Genomic DNA, 22726 nt, shown 5'->3' on the forward strand with positions numbered 1-22726 from the left:
AAAACCATCTAAGCCAGCCACCATCGCTACATCCAAATTCAGTGAATTCCACAAGTAAATGATGTGCTATGGGAAGCAGCAACTCCTTACTGTCAATCCCAAATCTATTGCCCACTCATTTTGTTAGGTAATCCCCCACAAGTTCTAATGCAGTTCGAGAGAGAGAGAGGGGGGGGGGAACTACCGTATTTTTCGCTCTATAAGACGCACCAAACCACAAGTATTTGGAGGAGGAAAACAAGAAAAAAAATATTCTGAATCTCAGAAGCCAGAACAGCAAGCGGGATTGCTGTGCAGTGAAAGCAGCAATCCCTCTTGCTGTTCTGGCTTCTGGGATAGCTGCGCAGCCTGCATTCGCTCCATAAGATGCACACACATTTCCCCTTACTTTTTAGGAGGGAAAAAGTGAGTCTTATAGAGCAAAAAATACGGTACATACCTCTATCCGCTCTCTCTGCACTATGTATCATTTTATTACAATAAAAAGGCAAGTATTTTTTATTTTCAAGGCAAATGTTGCATCTTGCAAGGACTCTATATATACTATTAAGTGAACTCATCTGAGTGTGGGTCCTTCGGAAGCCAAAATGACACAATTGAAACACAAGTGTGTGGCAAAGTGTTCTCAAAGGAAGTAGCAGCCTTGGGTGAAACCCCAAGGTTTTCTGAAGTACGGGGGGGTGGGACAGGCCAGTGAGGACAGAACTTGCTCAGTGGCTATAGAACACTGCCTGTTGGGGAAGGGGATGAAAAGAAGAGGGGAGGGGGAATGGAATGGCATATCCTGGAAAAGGTCACCACTGGCTAGCTGGAATTGAGAACAGAAGCACTCCACACACACCCCAGCAAGAATTCTGACAGTACCTTTTCCACGAGGATGCTTAATTCAGCTTTTGGCAAAAGGGCTACGAATGATCCAACGTCCCGCGTGGTTTCAGCTGTCCAGTTTCTTGGGGAACTTGGAAATACATTTTGGAATATGATGTGAACAAAGAAATCTCAGAGCGTGCCACAATGCCGAAATAAATGATGTAGCAAATGTACCAATAAAATCCATATGCTGGAACACAGCCAATATCTATGCAAAAATGCCCTTTTGTTGCTTTCTTTACATAAGATCTTTTAAAATTATTACTTAGACCTGTGGTCAATGGACACCACTTCCACGCATGCCTCTACTGTAAATTGTGAGATTCTCCTGTGTCCTGATTGAAGAAAGTGATCAACTTTAAGGTGAAAGCCCTTTGTCATTAATGGTTATATACTGTGTATTGTTAAATGAATACAACAGAATTAATTTTTTTAAGTGTCAGACTGATTTATATGCTGCTACATGAAGATTCGGGACGCGGGGGGTGCTGTGGGTTAAACCACAAAGCCTAGGACTTGCCGATCAGAAGGTCGGCAGTTCGAATTCCCACGACGGGGTGAGCTCCCATTGCTCGGTCCCTGCTCCTGCCAACCTAGCAGTTTGAAAGCACGTCAAAGTGCAAGTAGATAAATAGGTACTGCTCCGGCGGGAAGGTAAACGGCGTTTCCATGTGCTGCTCTGGTTCGCCAGAAGCAGCTCAGTCATGCTGGTCACATGACCCGGAAGCTGTCTGTGGACAAACGCCGGCTCCCTCGGCCTATAGAGCAAGATGAGCGCAGCAGCCCCAGAGTCGGTCACAACTGGACCTAATGGTCAGGGGTCCCTTTACCTTTACATGAAGATTCAGAGCAAAACCCTCTCAGATTATTCTCTTACCTGTGCAATTCAATAAGTCTGCGCTTGATTTCTGTCTTCTGATCATCGCTGAGATGATGGCATAGTCCGAACCGGTGAAGGGCTGTTGCCATCGCTTCCCGCGAGATTCCCTCACAAATAAACTCCGGTGGTAGATGGCAAATGAGATTTCCAAGCAAGTCAATGTCATATTCATCGATGGCCGAGCCGTTCTGAAATAAAGAAGCCAGTGCTGGGGTGGGTGTGTGACTGTGTTCAAGCTACAAGATGGAATGACTTCTGAAGAACATAGAGAAAACAACCATTAAAAACAGTTAAGAAAACCTAAGGTTTTCTTTCCTCTGGGTATTATGTTGAGTTCCTTTCTCCCAGCTTCATTCCCGGTTTTCTTTGTTGTTTGGCTTGATGGTGCTTCAACAAGCTAGTTTGGGTTGTTTTGTATATTATGTTTTTAAATTTGTTGTTTCGTATGGGGTTGCCCCTAAAAGACTTGGAGAGCCTGTGCAGACCCCGAAGTGGGACATACACATTTTAACGAAACAAAATAGTGTCATATTCTTACCAGGCAGTCTTGCACTTTTTGCAGAATTACTTGTTTCTTCTGCCTATTTGAAACAAGACGGTCAAGTTCAAGCTTCCCCAGGCTGGTAACAAAAGGGGCACAGAGAGGTCCTGAAATGGATTCCAGATACTCAGCGCTAGAGGAAAGATTTAAAATGTCGGTTTTGGGGAAGAAGAAACTAGGATCTTTAGAGCACTGCACACTAAAATTCATTTATCAGTGTATCCTACTTTTCCCTTGAAGGGCACTGTATGACATACATTGGGTTCTTATAGCCCAGAGATGAAGAACGTCTGGTTCCGCCAGATGTTGCTGGACTGCATCTCCCATCAATCCTAGCCATTGGTGATGCTGACTGGGCATGATGGGAGATGGAGTCCAGCAACACATGAAGGGCACCCTACCCTGGTGTGTGTGTAGATATATAGGATTGTAGCTTCACAGCAGAAGGCAGAAATCTTTACTTCTGTTCTCTGTCTATCCAGGAGCCCCTGTGTTTCTTTAATGTGTGGGATAGATCTGAGTGACAAGCAAAGCTTACACTCGCTTATAGATGTGGAGAAGCCATTTATTCTTTATCCCAGAATCCTATGAATGTAACCTGAAATCTATAGCATCTGAGAGGTATTTTTTCAGTCTGCCATTGCCATCTTGGAACTATTTATCATTCATTTATTTATTGCATTTCATAGAATCACAGAACTGTAGAGTTGGAAGGGACCCCCAAAGGTAACCTAGTCCAACCCCCTGCAAGGCAGGAATGTTAGCTAAAGCATCCATGGCAGATGACCATCCACCTCTGCTTAAAAACCCCCAAGGAAGGAGAGTCCACCACCTCTCGTGGGAGTCTGTTCCACTGCCAAAGAGCTCTTACTGTCAGAAAGTTTTTCTGAATGTTTAGTCAGAATCTCCTGTCTTGTAACTTGAAGCAGTTGCCTTGAGTACTACCCTCAAGAGCAGGAGAAAACAAGCGCGCTCCCTCTTCCATATGACAACCCTTAAGATATTTGAAGATGGCTATCATATCTCCTCTCAGTCTCCTCTTTTCCAGGCTAAACATACTCAGCTCCTTCAAGTATTCCTCATAAGGCTTAGTTTCCAGACCCTCTGCACACCTTCCAGCTTGTCAACATCTTTCTTAAATTGTGGCAACCAGAACTGGACACAGGACTCCACGTGTGGTCTGACCAAGGCAGAATAGTGGTACTATTACCTCCCTTGATCTGGACACTATACTTCTATTGATGCAGCCTAGAATAGTGTTAGCTTTTTTTGCTGTTGCATCACACCGTTGACTCATGTTAAGCTTGTGGTCCATTTATATCCCAACTTTCCCCCCTAGAATCTCAAAGTGGCATACAATGGCTCTCCTGCACCTCATTCAATCCCCTACAACAACCTCATGTTTTTGCTTTTTAATGGACCAACAAGGGTACCTTTGCTTTTTATTAAAATAGATGTGTAAGAGAGAGAACTTACGGAAGCACTGATAAGAGATAGGGAGGCACAGATGCGTTGGAGAGTATCCAAAATTTCCAAGCCAGACAATTGATCTGCAAAAAAGACATCCTTAAATCATTTTTAGCTATATGTGATTGTCGTGGAGCAATGGAAAAAGCATCATCATCAGCTATAATCTTCGATAGGTTAGTTGCTCATTACTTCCAGACAACATCCAGATGTACCTATCCATACCACACCTTCATGCAATGTAACATAGCAGCACTTAATGACATCCACATAACATAGCAGCACATAACACAATATCCACAAATGTGTAAATGTGCTGCTGTGAAGATGTGGGCCAGACCCCCATAATATAACATGATACCACATCCACATAACATACCAGCCAAAGTCACACATCCATATACAAACTGTGGCCAATTACCCGTTTGCAATTTCTCAACAACTCACTTGTAAATTAAGTCCCACCTGGAAGCACAATTAGATGAGTGTGCAAAACCCAAATTTGGCTATCCACCAGATTTTTGCATTCCTTTTATTGTTGCAACACGATTCTTGTCCGTCTTGTCCGTTTAAGCACACCAAATTGCGTACTTCTTTCGAAATGCATATTCAAATATATTTTGAAAGAAGGCAAACATATAAACGTTATTTTGAGGGCATTAAAAAATAAATAAATCTCAGAGTAATGCAGAAACGTAACAGAATTATGGTAAAAGCTTCAGAAGGTGGTGTTGGCCTGAAATAGACCCACCCACCCTGGCGCTAGCTTCTGTTGAACACAGAATAATCATTATGGTGCTTTCACATTTTACCTGATATGGCGACAGCAGGTGAAGATTCTTTTCAAAAACTTTGAATGTGTTTAAAAAAGAGATGGTGCTCATACTCTCAAGCTGACCGCACGTTACTCCTTTCACCAATTGGCTGATGCTGATTTGAAGAAAGCATAGATAGTTAAGTACAGTAATTATATGACCCAACATGACCTGGCACCTTTTACAGTGCAATTCTATGTATGTCTACTCATATGTAAGTCCCATAACATTCAGGAAGTGTGCTGAGAAGTGTATCCAGACCATCTTTATTTTGTAGGTGGGACTGAAGTGCATAGCATAACTTAATTAAAATTAGTGCTTTTTTCTAAAAAAAATGTTTAGGGGAACTCTCATTTTCCTACTCATATTGAAATACTGCCCCTCAATGAGGCCAAACTTAGATTCACAAAATGTTTAGAGGTATGCATACCCCTGCGTACCCCCAGAAAAAAAGCACTGATTAAAATACATTAAAGTGCTCAGTTGCCCAGCTCAACAAATCCACTTTTTAAAAATTGGACTTTTTTGTGGTTTGGAAATTAACAGTTAAATGCACTTGAATGGTGTGGGACGAACAAAGGGAAAATTGCTTCCTGCGTGCTGTTACTTCCATGGTGATGCTCTGCGTATAGAAATTTCAGCCACCTGAACCTCAAAAGAGCAATAATAATACTTGCAATTGTGGCACCATAAGGATGGAAAGGTAAGGGTCAGTGTGAAATTTGCACTCATACCTTAAGAGGTCGGGAGGAGGGGTTTTCTTTGACAACAATTCATACAGAAACAAGGCCTGAAATGAAATTTGAAATGAAAGTATCAAATTAGCTGCACACATACATGGGATCTGCAACAAATTGGTGCATGGCCTCCCCAGTCCCTAGAAGGAATGCTCCTTTTCATCACTTCAGTCTCCTCTCCCAACTTCAGTTTCCTTCCCTTGCTATACTTAGCTGACATTGTGACATTCAGTACCTCCCAGAAGCTTGCAGGTTTTTGCCAAGCTGCTTTGGGATTTTTCTGCATACCTGGTCTGCACTTAGGAATACCCAGTGCTGGATTTACGTATAAGCTAAACAAGCTTAGGGCCCCCAAAAAATTTAAAGGGAAAAAACCTGGATGTACATTTCCAAAAAATAAGATAAAAAAACAAATAAAATAAAACCTACATACAGCAACAGTATATTGTGTTGTGTAGGCTCCTATGATGTAAGCCTGCTAGCCTGCTGCCTAAAATATCACAGGTTTGCTCATTTCTATATATAGGGTGCCTACATTCTGCATGGACTGGTTGCATGACAACATGTACAAATGGCTTTAGATACCTGTTAGGCCCATAGATTACCATATATCAGGGATGATGGGAATTGTAGTCCCAAACATCTGGAGGGCAGGAGTTTGCCTATTCCTGCCATATAGCATATATTTAACATACAAAAACAGTGACAATTTGTTGTTGACAAAGGACAGCTGGACATATAAAGGGCTACCGTCAGTAGCTTAGGGCCTCATCAAACCTAAATCCGGCCCTGGGGATACCTGAGAGACATTTGTGTTGTTAGTTACCTGACTTGGCCTTAATTCTTTGTCTTTCACCAGTGAAGAGTTCAGTCCTTCCTCCATCCACAAAGTAATAAGTGACACCTCTTTAAAAAAGGCCCCCTGCATATCGGCAATCACTGATATCAGCTCTGTGGATTCGATCATCTACAGAAGAAGCACAAGAGGCAATGCTAAGAAGAGTCCTGATGAATCAGGCCAATGGCTGTTCCAGTCCACGGATTCCTGGACCGTCCACAGGCCGGATTTAGAAGGCGATTGGGCCGCATCCGGCCCCCGGGCCTTAGTTTGCCTACCCATGGTGTATCGTTTTGGAAAGTGCAAACCCACGTGCAAAATGTCAAGTGAACTGGATTTCTCCCCCAACTCTACTCCTCCCACACAAAGATCTGCAAATACCTTCCGGAGGATCCCTTGGTGCTGTGCTGGTGACAAATCTGATGCACGTTGCGCCAGTGCGCCTCTGACAACCTGAGAGAGCTCTTTGGGACTCATGTTGCGGAATGCCTGGGTGCTGATCCCAGTCGCCAAAGCACCCATTTGACTTACATTATGAAACGACAAAGCCTGCATGAAGAGCAAAAGAATTGAACAGCAGCTGATTAACAGAGTTTAAGATCGCATTTGGACAGTATGCGTAGGTTATATGTAAAATCTCCAAGCTTGTTTTTTTCACACCATGGGCAGAAGGCTTTTGAGCCACTTGCACTTTATATTGTACTAGCAGTCTTTTACCTGGCATTGCCTGGGTACAATGCAGAGCAGTTCTGAATAGTTCATTTTAGATTCATTTTACAACAACATCCCACAAAGTACCTTTTCATACATCAGGTATTTGCTGGATAAAATCATAATCTGGCTTTTGGCCCATCCAGAGACTTGGTTTAAGGTTGGAATAGCATTGTGCACAGCCTCAGGTGAGAGAGACTCCAACTGGCTGATAGTTAGTCCCACAACTGCGTCCGAGAGTGACCCAAGAGTGTCGTTCAACGTCTGGTTTTGCATGGCAATGTCAAGAAGTTGGGATTTGAGCTGAAACAGGTTTTTTAAAAGTGTGTTAAAGGACTGATGAGAAACTGATCAGAAGCTAAAACATGTATGCTTTCTGAGGCTAACTTTCCTTTGTTTCTCTGATCAATAGCAATATTTTCTAAACAGACATTCTCACCACGTGTAAATACATAAAGGCCTGGGTTGCACACCACATTGAACCATAGCAGTTGTAGTTCACTAAATAAATAAATAAATAAATAAATAAATAAATAAATAAATAAATGTTTGCTGTGTGGAAGACTGCTGGGAGTTATTGTAGTCAAACTACACAAGTGAGAATAGATCTACCCAGTTGTCCTGCTAGTAATTAATGGAGCAGCAGAGATATTGCTCCAGAGTAGTGTTGGTACATTTGGTCTGGCCATTGGTTTGTTGGTGATATGCTATGGAGAGCAGAAGATCTACATCCAGTAGAATGGAAGCAGCTGTGCCAGAACCATGTAGTAAACTGGGAACCTCAATCAGACATAATACTTTCTGACGGCCCATGTAGGTGGAAGACATGCTTGATAAACAAGTGAGCTATTTACTTGGTGGACAGGATGCAAGATATGAAATGGGCCATTTTTGCAAACAAGTCCACCACGACCACCTGGTAGGGGAAGATCTGTGACAATATCCAAGGATATACTATTCTAAATCCCAGAGGGAGTTGGAAAGAGATGTAACAACCTAGGCAGTTTGTTGGGTGGATTATTGGCTTGCCGGCAACTATCATGTCTGGGCATAGTACTCCATGTTATTCGGAACCCAGTGCCACCAAAATTATCAGGTGCCCGAATGGATAGTCTTTTACAGAACCAAATGACCAGCAGGCTGGCCATCATGACATGACACTAAACTCAAATTTCTGTCACTTCCAAAGTCCTTCATTCTAGCAAGAATAAAGTCTATACCCACCTTCTGAACATCAGCCTGGAAACCCCTCAGCTGGTTACATTTAATCATTTGATGAAGCAGTACCCGGGCCACATTGGCATCCATCTGTTCCAGGCTATTGTAAAAACAAACCAGCAAGCCTAACCTGCATGAAAGAATGTGGAAGTGAGTTGGCAGCCTTCCCCTACTGAATGCCCATCACTACAGTGCAGCTGGGTAGCATAGTGTAGTAGTTAAGAGACTGAGTTATAAACCAGAACGTCCCTGGTTTGACTTCTGTAAAAGGGGGTTAATAATGCTGCCCTCTCTTTTAGAGATGTTGTAAGGCTCATACAACAGCAGGTGACACTGTGGTCTAAACCACTGAGCCTCGGGTTTGCCAATCTGAAGGTCGGCGATTCGAATCCCCACAATGGGATGAGCTCCCGTTGCTCAGTCCCTGCTCCTGCCAACCTAGCAGTTTGAAAGCACATCAACGTGCAAGTAGATAAATAGGTACCGCTCCAGCGGGAAGGTAAACGGCATTTCCGTGCACTGCTCTGGTTCACCAGAAGCGGCTTAGTCATGCTGGCCACATGACCCGGAAACTGTCTGTGGACAAACGCCGGCTCCCTTGGCCTATAGAGGGAGATGAGCGCCGCAACCCCAGAGTTGTCTACGACTGGACCTAATGGTCAGGGGTACCTTTACCTTTACCTTTAAGGCTCATAAGACAGTATAATACACACAACGTGCCTTCCATACTCTAAACGCACTGTATATAAGTGGTACTGTTATATTGGGCAACCAATCAAAGCAAATTATTGTAATTTGAGTCAAAATAATTTGCTTTGATTGGTTGCCCGATATAACAGTACCAGAAACATGTCCAGAAAAATCACATGACACAGCCCTTCTGGGACTGTACCACTTCAGAACATATAACAGGGGAGAACTGGCTGGCTGAATGCTCTCCCACATTAGTATACAAAGCCCTTGACAACTTAGGACCAGTTTACCTATGAAATTACCTTACCCCACATGCGGCCACTTGATCTCTTTGAGCAGCAGAATCGGCACCACTACAGATACCACATAATACCCATTCCACATTTGTAAGAACTCAATGATTTAGTGTGGCAGCACCTACACTTGAAAATCCCTATTGATATCAACCAGGTGCCTTCACTGTACTCTTTTCGGCACTTGCTAAAAACAAATTCTTCTTTAGACGAGCCTACCCAGGTGCTTAGAAAGTTAAGGTAATTATATTCTTAATATTTTAACTTTTGTATGTTTGAAAGTACTGGTGCATTTTTTTCCTTGATTTTCTTGTTTTATCTTTTTGTAAAATACGTTGAGGTTGCTGCTGTTGTCAAGCAGTGTATAGATTTTATGAAATAAAATAAAAATAAGAGGACCCATCATATAACACTGTCCAGAAGAGAACAGTTTTTGCATGACTTGATAACAATCCTTGAAACACTTAGCCTCATCTCTCTCCTCCTCACCACCATGCTCAACTTGCAAAAAATACAACCTTGAAAAATATGACTTGCCTATAGAGAGTTGAGGTGTTTCTCATATCAAATCCTGATGCATTTATTCTTTCCAAGAAAGCCAGCGAAAGATCCGGTGTGATATCATATACGGTATCAAGCTGTTTTGTTGCATTGTCATAACTGATGAACAATCTCATCTAATTAGAAGAGAGATTAAAGGTGTGTTATCAGGACTGAACTCAGCAGTATACACTAAATGTTCATATTCCATATGATACCTATCTACCCCCCCCTGCTCCCATTTCCCTCAATCTCTGCCCAGCAAAGAAGAGTCTTGCATTTTAGAATGCTCTTGATAAGACCTGTTGCCTTGGCTAATTGGATTTAACAACTTATGTGTTCTAAACAGAACACTGTTTTTAATAATAAAAATAAAAAATAAAATATCTACATTTATATTTTGTTTTCCTAAGGAGATCTTACTTTTGTTCAATGTTTGTTTTATTAAACAATAAAAGTGTGTGAGAGCCAGTTTTGACCTATTATAGCTTCAGGAACTGTTTTTTAAAAAGGAGAGATCATTACAGTACTGTGGATTTGATTATTGCTAGAATCTTGCTTTCTTTCATGAGTGATATATCTATATTCTCTCTCTCTCTCTCTCTCTCTCTCTCTCTCTCTCTCTCTCTCTCTCTCTCTCTGTGTGTGTACTCAGAACTCAAACTGGTACTGTGATTGAAATCCAGAGCAGTACTTGGAGCCATAAGAATGACACCAACCCAGCCTTATATATTCCAAAACCAATATTCAGGTGAGTACTTAATCATTACTTACTTCATTAGGGTTAATTTTTGTGATTTCTTCCAGTGGGAGGTGAACCATATATCTTCCTAGAATCCACAGGTTTTCTGCACTGACCCACGAAGTAGAATTCTCCGGTTCTGGGGACACCACAAAAGAAAAACGCTCATAGACAAGTGAGCATCATCACTATTATAAACAAACAAGTCGGCCTTGCAAAAAATGTTACAGTGAAAAGTGCTTCTATTTAGGGCTCTAGCCAGCCAGCCATGCCATTTTCAGTGCCCTCTCCTCCCGGTTTTCTGGCCAGCTGTCAGTAAACATTCTGCAACTCCTGTGAATGACCTATTCAGTTTCCCTCTGATTTGTTGGGGGGAGAAAATTTATTGTACTTTTGAAAACCTTGGGGTCCCCATTCCCAAAACAAGCCTGCTGATACCTGCCATACACTCTTGTGCATGGGGATCAGGGCCGGATTTAGGTTTGATGAGGCCCTAAGCTACTGACGGTAGCCCTTTATATGTCCAGCTGTCCTTTGTCAACAACAAATTGCCTCTGTTTTTTGTGTTGAATATATGCTATATGGTAATTTATGGACCTAATAGGTATCTAAAGCCATTTGCACATAACAAAATATGCATTTTATCAAAGTAGTTGTTGAACTGAAAAACAATTAAGAAGAAGTATATTCATAGTGAAATACAATTAAGAAGAAGTATATTCATAGTGAAATAATTATTAAGCTCTAATTTAAAATGATTGGGGGCCCATTACTTACATCATAGCCTACACAACGCAAAACACTGCTGCTGTATGTAGATTTTATTTTATTTGTTTTTTATCTTATATTTTGGAAATGTACATCCAGGGTTTTTTCCTTTAATTTTTTTTGGGGGGGCCCAAGAGAGTGGGGACCTAAACTATAGCTTGTTTAGCTTATACGTAAACCCGGCACTGATGGGGATGGTATCATTTTGGCAACATAAGGAACAACCCTTAGATAATTATTTCACTATTAGTATACAGAATACGCAACCTAAAGTCAAAACTCGGGCAGCTGCATTCTGAACTTCCTTCAAAGGCAGTCCCACAGGATTACAGTAATCCAACTGAGCAGATCTCCTCATTTCTTTGGAGGCAGGGTGATTGATTCCAAGGGCAGATTTCAACCAGCAGTGATCTATAGCTTTTGCTCTGGAGCCCTCTGCTGGATTCACGTGCAGTTCTTCCTGCCATAGCTCCTAGCATTGATCTAGATATGCCGTGTAGACTGCTGTATCGATCCGTCCCAGGAAACAGTGTCCAGAATCCATATGTCCATTGGGAAACATATTTCTCAATAACAGATTATCGTCTGCCTCATTGCTATCTTGTAATTCTTAGACAATTGCCTACAATAAACCATGGTGTCAAAGACACGGTTATTCCCCCAGAAAGATAAACAAGAGGATTTGTCTCTGAAAGAGGAGAGGCATGCAGAGGTCAGAGTAAGGATTTTGAGTGGAGGGAGGTCCATTTGCCATCATTTGGCCACACACACCAAAGGGAAACCCACTACCAGATCCCCACGATGGGGTGAGCTCCCGTTGCTTGGTCCCTGCTCCTGCCCACCTAGCAGTTCGAAAGCACGTCAAAGTGCAAGTAGATAAATAGGTACCGCTCCGGCAGGAAGGTAAACGGTGTTTCCGTGCACTGCTCTGATTCACCAGAAGCGGCTTAGTCATGCTGGCCACATGACCCAGAAGCTGTCTGTGGAAAACGCTGGCTCCCTCGGCCTATAGAGCGAGATGAGCGCCGCAACCCCAGAGTCGTCCGCAACTGGACCTAACTGTCAGGGGTACCTTTACCTTTAATATTTTTATATATGTGGGAAGCTGCCCAGAGTGGCTGGGGCAACTCAGTCAGATGGGTGGGGTATAAATAAAATATAATAATAATAATAATAATAATAATAATAATAATAATAATGGAATAGGACGTCCCTATTTTCATCTGAGAAATGTAGAAGGTATGCACTACATCCAATGTAGCCTGGAGCAGGGTGCGTGGAGTGCATGGAGTGCAGTTGATTGCTAGGGTTGCCAGGGCTGACCTGAATTCTCCAGATTTGCCTACTCCCCCCCCCCACCTGCTTGATGGCAGAGGGAGGGCTTGAATCGCCAAGTGGGCAATAGTGCCTTTAAAAAGAATGATTAAGAAGACTGTGCATGCAGCTTGCAAGAAGCTGGCTGAAAATTATTGCATAGACTTATCTAGGGTAACTGACATGCTCTCAGAGACTGTGGTTGATGCTTAGGGTGTCATGCTTAATGACATCACCAGGAACTGCCTGCTCCCCGTGACATCACTGGGGGCTATCCCCTGTGGCATCCCCAGAGGCTGCTCCTAGGTTTCAGGTTTGGGCTCTGAAATCTCAGGGTCTGGGGTGCTCCTGACCCAGCAACCCTATTGATGGCTGAATGGGAGACAGCTAAACCCTAGAGAGTGAGAGGCTAGGGTGAAGTCTTCAGGTTCAGGGGACAAAATGGCTGCTGTATCTAAAAGAGCAGAGAGAGAGAGACAAAATGCCCTCTAGTCAATCCCCATTGACAGTGTTATGTACTAAGCTTGGATCCTGGAACAATAGGCAGGTAGGATCCTAGGATGCAACAACTGATTGGCTTGCAAGAGAAGACCAATCAGGCTCCAGGAGGAAGTTAATCAGCCTATTAGGCTGGTAGGATCATAAAATGCAACAACTGATTGACCTGCAGGAGAAGACCAATCAGGCTCCAGGAGGGAAGCACAATCAGCCAATCAGACAGGACTCATTGTGTAAATAATGTACATAAAAGCCTGAGGTTTGGGGGGAAATTCAATCACCGTTTAACAAGCTGCAGAAAAGAGCATGAAATCACTGCAGGACTCAGAGTATATTTCAGATGGGGAAAAGGCACCTACATCAGTTCCAATATACCACATTCACTCATGGCAAGAAGCTCTTTTCATCCCTCCTTTGCTCAGAGAGAGAGAGTGGGAGGGTGGCCAAACTTGACATCCAAAGAAATTTGAGCATATTTAAGCAGGGTGGGGGGTGTCAATGCAGAAGAGGCAGGGCCAATGCAATCAGAAACTCAGCAGCCGTCACCTGTGCATTATAAATTTTTGAAGGGGTATTTCCTGTGATTTTTGTAAGCACCATATGAGGAACAGGTGAGTACATTGGGGCATATGGGAGCCACATTGGTAAGCCCTTAAAGCAGTAGTTCCCTAGTTCCCAATTAGTTTACTGTGGACCCCTTGTTTTTCAAGAGTCAAGCCATGGACCCCCTACTTTTGAAAATGTTTATATCTCTCTGGTAGTTTTAGTTATGTGAATGGTGCCACAGACTGCCTAGGTGGGTTACACAAAACCCCTGTGGTCCTCCGACCACCACTTGGGAACCACTGCCTTTAGGAATGTATATGGCACCTGTTGGTTGCTGGTATTCAACCTACCACTGGTATTATAGGATTTTTGTAGGATTTGTGTCATCCAGTCGTATAGAGCCTTTTGTGCATTTGCTCCTGTTCTGTCATACAGGTCTCTGAACACAGTTGATCTGAAAGAGAAAAGCAGCACACGATGGATGGATTTGACTGACTTTCCTTTCATTAGCCTGTCAGCCAAAATTCTCCCTCCCTCCCCACCCTGCTCTCACCCGTAGTCAAAAGATTCTATATTTGTGAATTAAATCACCCAGTACATTTTTTTTTTATAATATTTTTATTAAACAATTTTTATATTCATACAAACAAAACATACATAAACAAACAGAAGACAAAAACAAAACAAAAAACAAGTACCATTTCATGTCCTAATTTCTTAAACCTTTCTTCTTCGACTTCCTCATGCCTCCCGTTTCTGTATTCCAAATTCTAATCAATTGTTCAGCAAATCTTCCCTTATTTTGCTATAAATTTAAGCTAATCATCCTTATTCTCCTTGTCTTAACCATTACTAATAGTAACCATTTACTTTAGTCCAACATCATTCTAACTGTCATTAATTTTGTAATATTTCTTTAAATAGTCCTTAAACTTTTTCCATTCTTCTTCCGCCGCTTCTTTTCCCTGGTTTCGGATTCTGCTCGTCATTTCTGCCAAGCCCATGTAGTCCATCACCTTCATCTGCCATTCTTCCAGTGTGGGTAGATCCTGTGTCTTCCAGTACTTTGCAATGAGTATTCTAGCTGCTGTTGTAGCATACATAAAAAAAGTTATATCTGTCTTTAACACCCCTTGGCCGACAATGCCCAAGAGAAAGGCCTCTGGTTTCTTAGAGAAGGTATATTTAAATACCTTTTTCAGTTCATTATAAATCATTTCCCAGAATGCCTTAATCTTCGGGCACGTCCACCAGAGGTGAAAAAATGTACCTTCCTTTTCCTTACATTTCCAACATTTATTGTCAGGCAAGTGGTAGATCTTTGCAAGCTTGACTGGGGTTATGTACCACCTATAAATCATTTTCATTATATTTTCTCTTAAGGCATTACATGCCGTGAATTTCATCCCGGTGGTCCACAACTTTTCCCAGTCAGCGAACAAAATATTATGACCAATGTCCTGAGCCCATTTAATCATAGTTGATTTAACCATTTCATCTTGTGTATTCCATTTCAGCAGCAAGTTATACATTTTTGACAAATTCTTAGTACTGGATTCTAACAGTTCAGCACCCAGTACATTTTTATAGGACTGAGGGTTTGCTTTGGTTGACTTGCTATTCATATAGGTTATTTCTATACTGATGTTGGTATTCATAAGCATTCATATTCATATAACTTGCTATTCATATAGGTTATTTCTATACTGATGTTATAAAATAAAACCACTTGTTGCCTTGAATTATTTACAGCTGTAAAAGTAACTTACAGGTTTCGAAAAGCATCTTCTTGCAGATCGTTTGGGAGCCTTGCTATGGTGTGGCGTTGTAGGTAGGTCATTGATGATGCCTGAAGGACCTGGCTTAATATGTCCACACATTCCACAGCGTTCAGCATCAGGAAGCACCTTTCCAGAGTAACAAGGAACAATGTCCTGTTTCCTCCTGGACTTTGGAAAATCCTCTCTCTTATGCCGGCCAGATCGATAACAATATTTCCCAACTCCTGAAATCAAAGAGTGCAGCTGTATTAGTCATAGGACTATTAGTCATAGGACGTGGTCATGCAACAAACCATTGCAGGTGCTTCAGCTAGTCAAGACCTTTTGCCACACACACCTCTTTAGATGGGTAAAAAGGTAAAGGTAAAGGACCCCTGGACGGTTAAGCCCAGTCAAAGACGACTCTGGGGTTGCGGCACTCATCTCACTTTCAGGCTGATGGAGCTGGTGTTTGTCCACAGACAGCTTTCCGGGTCATGTGTCCAGAAGGACTAAACCGCTTCTGGCATAATGGAACACCGTGACGGGAACCAGAGTGCACGGAAACGCCGTTTACCTTCCCACCACAATGGTACCTATTTATCTACTTGCACTGGCGTGCTGGTAATGATGAGGCTGCCACCAAAAAAACACAATGGCATCAACACAGACTTGCAAGTAAGGAAGAGATCGGGCTAATAATGGCACAGGTTCAGCAGCAAGCACAAGGTCCAGAAGTTAAGATTCTGAGGTATATGAGCAAGCCAGGGGGTTCATAACTGAATGGAAGCTACAAAGATGTCCCAACAGTTGACACGCCCCCTCCAGCCAAGCTTTTAAAGGCCTGTGGAGTGAGCTCATTCACAGGACTCTCTCGCCCTATGGGTCTATTCCAGGTGCACACCTGCACTCCCTCTGGGCAGATACATCTGATCCCACATCCCAAGGCTGTGCCTGCATCTCAGTCGCAAGACTGTTCTGCCTCCCTGCCTTCAGCTCTGCTGCCACCTACTCCTTTTCAGACCTCCCTCTGGCTGGTCAAAGCCCTCCTCCTTCCATGATGAGGCTCTGCTCTCTGCTGGAGGGGCAGAGGAGGGAGCTGGGACCTCCATCTCTGACATGTAGGGTCACAAGGGGAGCACCTCTCTTCTGCACCCGGTGATGGCACCAGCATATGTAAAAGAGAATCTAGGCCAAGACTGCTCCAGTTTGCAGCATGCTTTAACCAAAACCGATTTACCAAATGCTCCTGCTTGCTGCCGAAGAGATACTTCATTGCTGTTTGAAAATGTGGATGATTCATCTGTCGAAACTCTGACAGCAGCAGTTTGGGGTGGTATAAGAGGTTGCCCAGGTAATTTTTTACAGACACCTGAAAAACAGGGTAGAGAGGATGGATATAACTCATTCAAATATGATTCACCTTGGGGTTTTTTAATGAACTTTCACACTGACGAGAGACACGGTCATAGATCGGGACGAGGATCAATTTTTTTCTGCCAAGGCCCAGGTCCACATCTGTCAAGGGCTACATACTAGAGCTAAAAGTGAGCAGGGCACTCCTTCATTTTTTTTCTTTTTCTGCAGTCCTTTCTTTCTCTCTTTGTCTCTCTGCCACCCGCTTTCATCCAATTACCCTCTCCTTGCCATGCATTTGAAATTAGGCTGTGTATAACATTTTATTAATTTTCAACAATAACAAAAATAAAAACAATAACAACATCAAAACAAAACAAAACAAATTGACTTCCCCCTAGTCCCTTCCTTGGTTCCATTGTTTATTAACATACTACGTGTCCATTGAAAAGTTATAAATCATTTGAATTGCTTAAGGTCCGTCCATAATTACATTACAAATATTTAAAAAACCCTGTTAATGTATTAACCTGTGTACATTGCTTCTGTATATATGCAATAAAGTCCTTCCAATCTACCTTAAATTCGTTGTCATCTCGTTGGCATTTGGCTGAGGACCACATCAACTGAGTCTCAAAACCCAATGAAACCCTTGGGGATGCGGAACCTCAGTCCTGTGGGCCAAATGTGGCCCTCTAGGCATCTCTGGGTGGCCCTTGAGACCCATCACCAGCCCTGCTTGGTGCCCTCCTTTGATTGCTTTTGCCTGCCTGGTATCTATCCTTGAATTGTGATAATGCGTTTGGAAAGTGCAGATTCAATAGATTTGGCTTTTAACATGAAATAAATATAATTTCTTCCCCATGTCTATAGCTAACTCAACAATTTTTCATTCCTAAATGTACATCCAAAACAAAGGTAGTTATGTTCCAAAAGTCCAGCCAATTGTCATAAAATCCTGACAAGCGTTCTGAATTTGCATGCAGAAGGTCCCTGGCATCTCTAGGTAGGGCTGGGAGAGGTAAAGGTAAAGGGACCCCTGACCATTAGGTCCAGTCGCGGACGACTCTAGGGTTGCGGCGCTCATCTCGCTTTATTGGCCGAGGGAGCCAGCGTACAGCTTCCGGGTCATGTGGCCAGCATGATTAAGCCGCTTCTGGTGTACCAGAGCAGCGCACAGAAACGCCGTTTACCTTCCTGCCGGAGCAGTACCTATTTATCTACTTGCACTTTGACGTGCTTTCGAACTGCTAGGTTGGCAGGAGCTGGAACCGAGGAATGGGAGCTCACCCCGTCGCGGGGATTCGAACTGCCGACCTTCTGACCGGCAAGTTCTAGGCTCTGTGGTTTAACCCACAGCACCACCCACGTCCCAGGGCTGGGAGAGACCCCTCTCTAAAATCCTGAAGAGCTACTGCCAGTCAGTGTAGACAGCCCTGGGTTAGATAGGTCAGTGGTCTGTCTCAGAATAAAGTAGCTGGCTACCCTCCTTGCTATGCTATGAGTTCTTCCAATGAAGAGATCTGAAGAACTCAAAAGCTTCCCACAAATTTGTGACATTGTCATCCGTCGTCATATAGGTATTTGCCCAACTTCGAGGTTTGGAGTTTAGGAATTTTTATTTTATTTTATTCCACCACTGACCAGCAGAAGCAGCCCACCCAACCTGACTGAAATATTCCAGTAGCAGAGATATCAGAGTGATGCAAACCTGTAGGCTGCTAGCAGTAATTTCAATATCCTGATCATGGAGGCTTGCCATGATTTGGTCAAGCAGGTCAGTTGTCCACATGTTAGTGCTATAGAAGAAAACAGAAGCAAAAAAAAGTATATTCAATAATTTGTTCTGAAATTGTAATGTTTCTATAACTAGTACATCCTCATACTAACATAGCTATATAGTTTGCATTACTAGGTACTATTTACCTTTAACAGCATTGATGTTTGGATGTCAAGTGCCATTTTGAATCCAGGTGATGGGCCAAAACATGTTTTTGGTGTGACTTTGCCCCATTTTAGGCTAAACTGGGCCAAACTCACAAACCTCACTATCCATTTACCATATTTTTCCATGTATAAGACGGCCACTATTTTTTGAGCCCAAAATAAATAATTGCAACATTCCGTGTATAAGACGACCCCCAATTTTAAACAATTTTGGGTGTGGAAATATAGTCTTATACATGGAAAAATACAGTAAATACCACATTTTTTTTGTTTCTACAAATTCCCAGGTAGCCCAAGACACTCCACTATTCTACTATAGAACACTAATCAGATGTTACCTTTGAAAGTGAAGTATATCAAGGAGAGCTAAAAAGGGGGGAAATAATCCAAAAGGTTAATACTCTCTTTCATATTATAAAGTGGGTTTTAAAAATAAATGCAAATATAGTCCGCAATTACCATTTAGATACTTTCCAGCTATGACTTCTTCCTTAAAAAAAGAGATAGAAGAGGACAAAATGCATGCAATAACAGGGATTGTGGAATGTAGCTAAAAATATCAAGTACCGTAAAAATACTGACCACGGTTCTTTGCAGCTGTGGAGGCAGATCTGAAGGAGGAAACAGTACAAAAAAATGATAATAGAAACTGCTTTGACTGCAGTGCTGTACGCATACTGACCTGGGAGCAAGTCCCATGAAACTCAGTGGAGCTTACTTCTGAGTAGACAGGCATAGAACTGCACTGCCAGAAACACAGAAACTAAGGCATCATGAACATTGTATATATTAGTGATATCTGCTAATACTGTATTGGTCCAAATATAAGCCGCACTTTTTTTCCAAATTCCCCCCAGCTGCCAAATTTTAAAGGTGCAGCTTATTTGCGGGTGCAGCTTATATTCGGGCCAATATGGTATAATGCAATTCAAGAAAAGGTTTGGGAAGGAGTCTAAAGTGGGCCAGAGAAATTAGATCATTTTGCAAAAGGTTCTGCAATTTTTTGTAATGATAGAAAAAGAACACCCAATATACTATATATATTTTGGAAAGTAGTTTGTCTGTCTTCCTGTCCTCTATAAGTTTGTCTGCCTCTCAATATATAATCACCAAACTTGCCACAATGACTCCTGATATGGGGAAGGTGGACTGTTACCATTTGGGCACCCGGTGCTATTTTGAAATGCGAATTTGGTATGCTTTCTCCCATTGACTGGCTCTCTGGATATCGTTGCCAAACTCAGCATGAGGATTCACAAGGAAGGGGTGGCAGTCTTCATTGTTGCTTGCATGCCGGGCGCCATTTTAAATCAAGATGGCAGACCAAAATGTGACTTTGGTGTGACTTTGCCTGATTTTTGGCGTGATGGGTCCAAACTCACAAATTATACTGTTAAAAAACCCACAGTATTTTGGGGTTTCTACAAATTACTGTGCAGTGCCAGAACAGTGGTACCTCGGGTTAAGTACTTAATTCGTTCCAGAGGTCCATTCTTAACCTGAAACTGTTCTTAACCTGAAGCACAACTTTAGCTAATGGGGCCTCCCACTGCTGCACGATTTCTGTTCTCATCCTGAAGCAAAGTTCTTAACCCGAGGTAATATTTCTGGGTTCACGGAGTCTGTAACCTGAAGCGTATGTAACCCGAAGCGTCTGTAACCTGAGGTACCACTGTAACTCCTAGCTAGCAGGAAATAATTCTTTTGAAAATTAGCTCTGTGAAAAAGACATATACCGTAATTTACACATTTAAATGTTCCTGCTCAAAAGAACATCTCATCTCTTAAATACTATCCAGCCTTTTAAATGAGGGCAGTTCAACCTTCACTCTGTTCAGTGGAATTGCCACCATTTATTTGTTTGTTTGTCTCTTACTTCATGAATAGGTTTGCACTGCCCTTATTTAAGTAGGAAACTTGCTTCATTTCCCTCAGTATTACTGGATTCCACTTTAATAGGCCGTAAATTTCTTAACAGACAGAATCTCTCTATGACACACAAAAGTATTTCATCTTACCTTGACTGATGTTCTGATGACTCGAAGCCTCTATAGGATTTGTTAACATCAAGAAGAAAAATATCCTCAGGGTTGGGGTCATTTTCCCTGTTGCCTTATGGTGTTGAGATAGCCAGATGACAAAAGAAAGAGGAAGAAAGAGGTTTCGCCCAGCTTTGTGATTTGAACAAAATAATATCTGCATTGCTTGTTGCCATTGTGGTGTTGCCTGATTGTAAAATTTTGGTAGTTTTTTCTTTTTAATTGCAGCAAATTTAAGAGCTTGGACACACACAGTTTTTTCTTTCGATGCTTGATGTTAACATATGTTACTCAGGCTCCATCTGCACAATACATTTAAACCACTTTCAATAGTCATGGCTTCCCCATGGAATCCTGGGAACTGTAGTTTGTTAAAGGTGCTGGCCACTGTCCGGAGACCCCCTTTCCCCCCACAGAGCTCTAATTCCCAGAGCGGTTTAACAACCGGTCCCTCTTCTCATCCTACTAGCCCCGGTGGGCACCAGCCACCACGACCCCTTTCCTCTCTCAAACTGGAGGGAATGTCTCTCCTAAAATGGTCCTGGCCACCTGCAACAAGGACTTGTATTACTACGACCAGGGCCAGCCCAAAACATTTTGGCACCTGAGGTGAACCACAAAATGGCATCTCCCTCCCTGCCAGGGAAGGAGGAGTGAGTGAAAATATATGTCTGGAACAATTGGCAAATGTTGATCCACATCAGGATCTGCTGCCCCTGTGTATCATGCTGCCTGAGGCAGTTGCCTCACCTTGCCTCATGTGTGGGCTGGCCCAGTCTACAACTAAAAAAGATATGAGGATCAATTTCCAGCCCAGTTTTCTTTGTGAGTTACCGTATTTTTCGCACCATAGGACGCACTTTTTCCCCTCCAAAAATGAAGGGGAAATGTGTGTGCGTCCTATGGTGCGAATGCAGGCTTTCGCTGAAGCCTGGAGAGCTAGAGGCATCGGTGCGCACCGACCCCTCTTGCTCTCCAGGCTTCAGGAAGCTATCCGCAAGCCTTGCAAGCCCGGCGGGAGTTCCCGCGGGCTCACAAGGCTTGCGGGCAGCAGCCTGCAGCCCCGGCGAGTGTCCGCAAGCCTTGCGCGCCCGGCGGGAGGTCCCGCCGAGCACGTGAGGCTTGGGGCGGCAGCCTGTCGTCCGAAGCACACGGAGCCCTCCGGAGGGCTCCCCGTGCTTCGGGCGAGTGTCTGCAAGCCTTGCGCGCCCGGCGGGAGGTCCCGACGGGCGCGCGAGGCTTGGGGCGGCAGCCTGTCGCCCGAAGCATGGGGAGCTCTCCGGAGGGCTCTCCGTGCTTCGGGCAAGTGTTCGCAAGCCTTGCGCGCCCGGCGGGAGCTCCCGCCGGGCACGCAAGACTTGGGGCGGCAGCCTGCAGCCCGAAGCATGCGGAGCCCTCCGGAGGGTGCCCCGTGCTTCGGGCAGGTGTGCGCAAGGCTTGGGGCGGCAGCCGCGGCTGGGGGGGGGATATTTTTTTTTTATTCATTCCCCCCCCCAAAAAAAACGAGGTGCGTCCTATGGGCCGGTGCGCCCTATAGAACGAAAAATACGGTAATTGTTTTTCAAGGACCTGCCCCTGGCTTTGTATGTGTAAGATCCCAGCCTAAACCAAATTCACCTGGCTTGATCATGTTTTCCAAATGTGGGCTGACCCTATTATTTGTTGATTACATAAATTACTGCCACTACTCTTCAAACAAATTGCCCAGGAAAGTTTATCTATCTATCTATCATCTATCTATCTATCATCTATCTATCTATCTATCTATCTATCTATCTATCTATCTATCATCTATCTATCATCTATCTATCTATCATAAAAAATTAAACAGCTGAATAAGACAGTTTTACCATTTCCTGCAAGCCAATCTGAACAGGATCAAAAATATCCATGGAGCTTAAAGGTAAAGGTAAAGGACCCCTGGATGGTTAAGTCCAGTCAAAGGTGACTATGGGGTTGTGGCACTCATCTTGCTTTCAGGCAGAGGGAGCCAGCGTTTCTCCACAGACAACTTTACGGGTCATGTGGCCAGCATGACTAAACCGCATCTGGAGCAACAGGACACCGTGACAGAAGCCAGAGTGCATGGAAATGCCGTTTACCTTCCCACTGCAGCTGCACCTGTTTATCTACTTGCACTGGCGTGCTTTCGA

The 22726-nt window shown here is 43.3% G+C and overlaps 1 protein-coding gene across 1 annotated transcript in view; it reads right to left on the reverse strand.

The window, feature by feature from the left end:
• Positions 1-20887, reverse strand: part of OTOA (otoancorin) — a 41327-nt gene extending 20440 nt beyond the window's left edge. The window contains exons 1-20 of the mRNA XM_053365015.1: positions 20553-20887; positions 19117-19145; positions 18994-19024; positions 18873-18900; positions 18299-18386; positions 16472-16603; positions 15241-15476; positions 13822-13925; positions 10378-10484; positions 9601-9740; positions 8084-8207; positions 6947-7162; positions 6530-6697; positions 6137-6277; positions 5308-5363; positions 4571-4688; positions 3768-3841; positions 2289-2424; positions 1748-1938; positions 865-958 (exon numbers count right to left, since the gene is read on the reverse strand). Of these exons, the coding sequence (XP_053220990.1) occupies positions 865-958; positions 1748-1938; positions 2289-2424; positions 3768-3841; positions 4571-4688; positions 5308-5363; positions 6137-6277; positions 6530-6697; positions 6947-7162; positions 8084-8207; positions 9601-9740; positions 10378-10484; positions 13822-13925; positions 15241-15476; positions 16472-16603; positions 18299-18386; positions 18873-18900; positions 18994-19024; positions 19117-19145; positions 20553-20736 (2397 nt within the window). The 5' untranslated portion in view covers positions 20737-20887. The remainder of the gene's footprint in view (positions 1-864; positions 959-1747; positions 1939-2288; positions 2425-3767; positions 3842-4570; positions 4689-5307; positions 5364-6136; positions 6278-6529; positions 6698-6946; positions 7163-8083; positions 8208-9600; positions 9741-10377; positions 10485-13821; positions 13926-15240; positions 15477-16471; positions 16604-18298; positions 18387-18872; positions 18901-18993; positions 19025-19116; positions 19146-20552) is intronic.
• Between the last annotated feature and the right edge of the window lie 1839 nt (positions 20888-22726).

The sequence above is a fragment of the Podarcis raffonei genome, chromosome 14 (assembly GCF_027172205.1).
Source record: "Podarcis raffonei isolate rPodRaf1 chromosome 14, rPodRaf1.pri, whole genome shotgun sequence".
NCBI classification, from domain to species: domain Eukaryota; kingdom Metazoa; phylum Chordata; class Lepidosauria; order Squamata; family Lacertidae; genus Podarcis; species Podarcis raffonei.